The following is a 3,437-nucleotide window of genomic DNA, read 5'->3' on the forward strand; positions in this document are numbered from 1 at the left end:
ACATATGTTTATGTATAATGTAATCTCGTGCATCAGACTCCTGTCTGCGACATCTCCATAACGGCATAACCATGCAGCTGTAGCCCAGTTAGAGCCAGAGGCCTGTCACTTTCAAAATAAAACTTTGACAGCACTCTTGAATGTATTTAGAACAATTCATATTTATATCTTGTAAATCTTGTTTTATTAAAAAATACTATTATAAATAATATACATGTCATTCTTTTAATGTATTACAACATGGTAGGAAGCTAAATAGAACATGAACACACACATCCACACACACCCAAATGTGCCCTCCGCATTGATCCCATCCTTCAAACAGGAGGAGTGGGCTGCACTTCACTATAATCTGATGCTGGCCCACCACACTTCAGCTCTTTCCTCACTTGGATTCAGATTGTCAAATCCTAATCCTTTAACTAGTAGGCCAGAGGCCTGGCCACAAATTAATTTAAAACTCAATTCTGAGGTTAAAATGTATAGTCCCTGCTAATTCTCTCAGTAAGTAAGACGCATACTGGTTTTGCCAGATTAGAGACTGTAGTGGTTTGAGGTTTTTTTTTTTTTTTTTGAGGTTTTCCTAGTTAGAAAGTCAGGAGTTTGTGTATATCTTTTGTCAGCACTAGCATTAGCTTCTTGGAGATACAGTAGTTCCCCCACAGTTTTAAAGTCTGCTTGAATGAGTGTTGTGTGAATTTTTTTTTTTTTACATGCAAGTACAGCCAGATCATTTCTGTTTTAAAATATAAATACTAATACTGAAAATACTACTACTCCTCAGTTTCCTCCTCCTCCTCTTTTTTCTACTACTACTACTACTAGTAGTAGTACTACTAGTAGTAGTAGTACTGCTGCTGCTATTACTAACTACCATGCAATGATTGTTATAGGACAAAAAACATACTTAATGTAACCTTTTTGTCTTGTGTTATTTGCTTTTTTATCCTTGTCCGCTAGAGGGCACTGTAAACGCAGGCTCGACTTGATAACTGCGCTCACAGTGCTCCCACGTCAGTATTATCTCATCTCTAATGCCTTCCAGGGTTGTTTTTTTTTTTTTTTCACGTTTATTTTTAGACATTCCTAGTCCTTTGAGAACACGCGCCTTTAATCCCGTATCAAGCATGAACTTTTCTTTTTTAGGATTTTGAATGTGGCCTCAAGACTTTCTTATCTTCCGAGAGTCTTTTGCTGTGATGTGAGGCCGTGCCTTCGGCCAAGAATGCATGGCCCACTGTCCACTGTCCTGGAGCAGCCATCCTTGAACTGAATGAGTCACAGAGCCAGGCATAAATTATGTCTGAAACACCATAGTCAAAACACAACACCAGGTGAACTCACACTGTCCTGGTGGGGGAGTTTACATCACGCCAGAACATTGATGGAAAGTTTTTGTTCTAAGCCACATTGATATGAACTTTAAATTGGATTGTTATGTCAAATATTATATATATTTGTTCAAAAAAAACAACAAAGAGCTACACAGAACCACATGAACAAACTGAGAACTACACGGACATGACCTTCTTCTCCAGAAGTCAATACGTGAACCATTTGTAACGTCGTAGACAAACATTAATTGGCATCGGGAGTTTCTAGCTGTTTCACAAATGTCCAGTTACTTCCTTCAGGTCATTGTTCACACATGGCCAGACTTCCTTAATGAAATTGCATAATAGATCATCTAACAGTGTGGCCTTTAGACTCCAATCAAACTGCACTAAACCTACTGAAGTGAAATGACTCTGATATATTTTCCCAGGGATCAGTGTTTATCTAACTGTTCCCATAAGTGTTCCGAGGCATATTAAAAAAAAAAAAAAGACTAAGAAGTTGATTTAGATCCAACATGAACAGAGTGCAATTATACTAACAGCCTGGTGCTGGCTCGCTGGCCTTCAGGCTGGAGTTTGAGGCCACGGTTGTGTCCCCCGGGCTGCGGGTTTGTGTACAGTATGTAGGTGGGCTGAGTTTCTCAAGACTGCAAACAATTTGACCATAACATCCTTACATTTCTAAGTAAGGCACAGAAAAGTCCTGTGTATTTTTCTAGTGGTTTCGTTAATAACTGCGTTGTTGTTTGTTGTTGTGTGTACAGCATGTGTGGAGCGAGAGCGAGGACTGTCTCCCCTTCCTACAGTTGGCCCAGGATTACATCTCTTCCTGTGGGAAAAAGACTCTTCTGGAGGTGCTGGAGAAGGTCTTCACATCCTTCAGACCTGTGAGTCTGTCACAAAATGCACATTTACCAGAAACACAGTGACCTCCGTTTGCTGTTGTTATCTTCTTTTTTTTTTCCAATACACATCTGGTCTGACTATAGGGATTGGAATAATATCAAGCAGTTCATGTTGCGTAGCGTTTGTAAGGATATTTTTGGGAGAACTTAAAAAGGTTACATTTTTGTATGGTACTTTTGTGACCTCCAAAAAAAAATCTCCTATTTAAATGTAAAGTAACTAACACATGCTAGACACGTGGGGCAACCGAGTGGAAAAAGTCATTTGGATTTATGTATAAAATGGCCCTATATGAGGAACAAGCCCTTCCTAACCTGCTGTGTCTAACACGTGACTCGTCTCTTGTTTTGTCCCTCAGTTACTCGGTCTTCCAGACATAGAAGATGACAGTTTTGAGCATTATCACAATGACATGGAAGGAGAACCAGGGCCTGACCAGCAGCAGATGGGAGTCAGCCAGCAGTGATCTGTCCCTGAAAGGCCTGCAGCTGGGATAGAGCGACCCAAAAAATCCCAGGCCACAACTCCTGCGTCCCCACTACTGTTACACATATATACACACACACACACACATAGACAAACAAACACACACACACACTTGCTAAAAAAAATGTTCTTGAATGTTTCAGTGGCTTTGCTTTCCAAAGAGTGCCCTCTCTGTGCACTTTGTCGCCCCCTACGACACGCGCCCGCCCGCCCACACACACACACGAAGGCTACGTGAGTCGTCTTATCATTCACCATTGGGTTAGTTAAAGTTCCACAGCACAGCAATACTAGTTACGTGGGTTGACTTTCATATGCAGAAATACGGTCAGATGTTAACGCAATACTCTACTTCCTCTCCGAACGCTGAGATGAATGTGGAAGATAACCTACTTTCTTTATTCTTGGTTGACACTAAGGCAGTGCGAGAGGGAAAGCGGTCGGAAACTGACGGTTGAAAACGTGGAGTGATGTACGAGCAGCGAGTTGGGAGAACGGTATTAGATACGTGTCCGAAAAGTGTTTGAAAACATTTGTGCTCCCCGGTGTAGAAATCAAAGCTTCACAGTAGCATGGGTCGTATTTTAGAAACGTGTCTCTCTGTTTCGTTTTATGGGGACATTTGAAATCTGTGCTACTTATTATATCACCGTCACCACGGAGACATTAATGCTGCAGCTTAATCTCTTCCCCGTTCAGCATCCCATT

At 41.2% G+C, this 3,437-nt stretch overlaps 1 protein-coding gene across 2 annotated transcripts in view; it reads left to right on the top strand.

The window, feature by feature from the left end:
* The window catches only part of LOC103394672 (maturin-like), a 4,516-nt gene extending 1,085 nt beyond the window's left edge, over positions 1–3,431 (top strand). For both annotated transcript variants that reach the window (XM_017040880.2, XM_017040879.2), the window contains 2 exons: positions 2,102–2,224; positions 2,602–3,431. In XM_017040880.2, coding sequence (XP_016896369.1) covers positions 2,102–2,224; positions 2,602–2,709 — 231 coding nt within the window. In that variant the 3' untranslated portion in view covers positions 2,710–3,431. The remainder of the gene's footprint in view (positions 1–2,101; positions 2,225–2,601) is intronic.
* Positions 3,432–3,437: the final 6 nt, after the last annotated feature.

The sequence above is a fragment of the Cynoglossus semilaevis genome, chromosome 18, assembly GCF_000523025.1.
Source record: "Cynoglossus semilaevis isolate Cse_v1.0 chromosome 18, Cse_v1.0, whole genome shotgun sequence".
Taxonomy (NCBI): Eukaryota; Metazoa; Chordata; class Actinopteri; order Pleuronectiformes; family Cynoglossidae; genus Cynoglossus; species Cynoglossus semilaevis.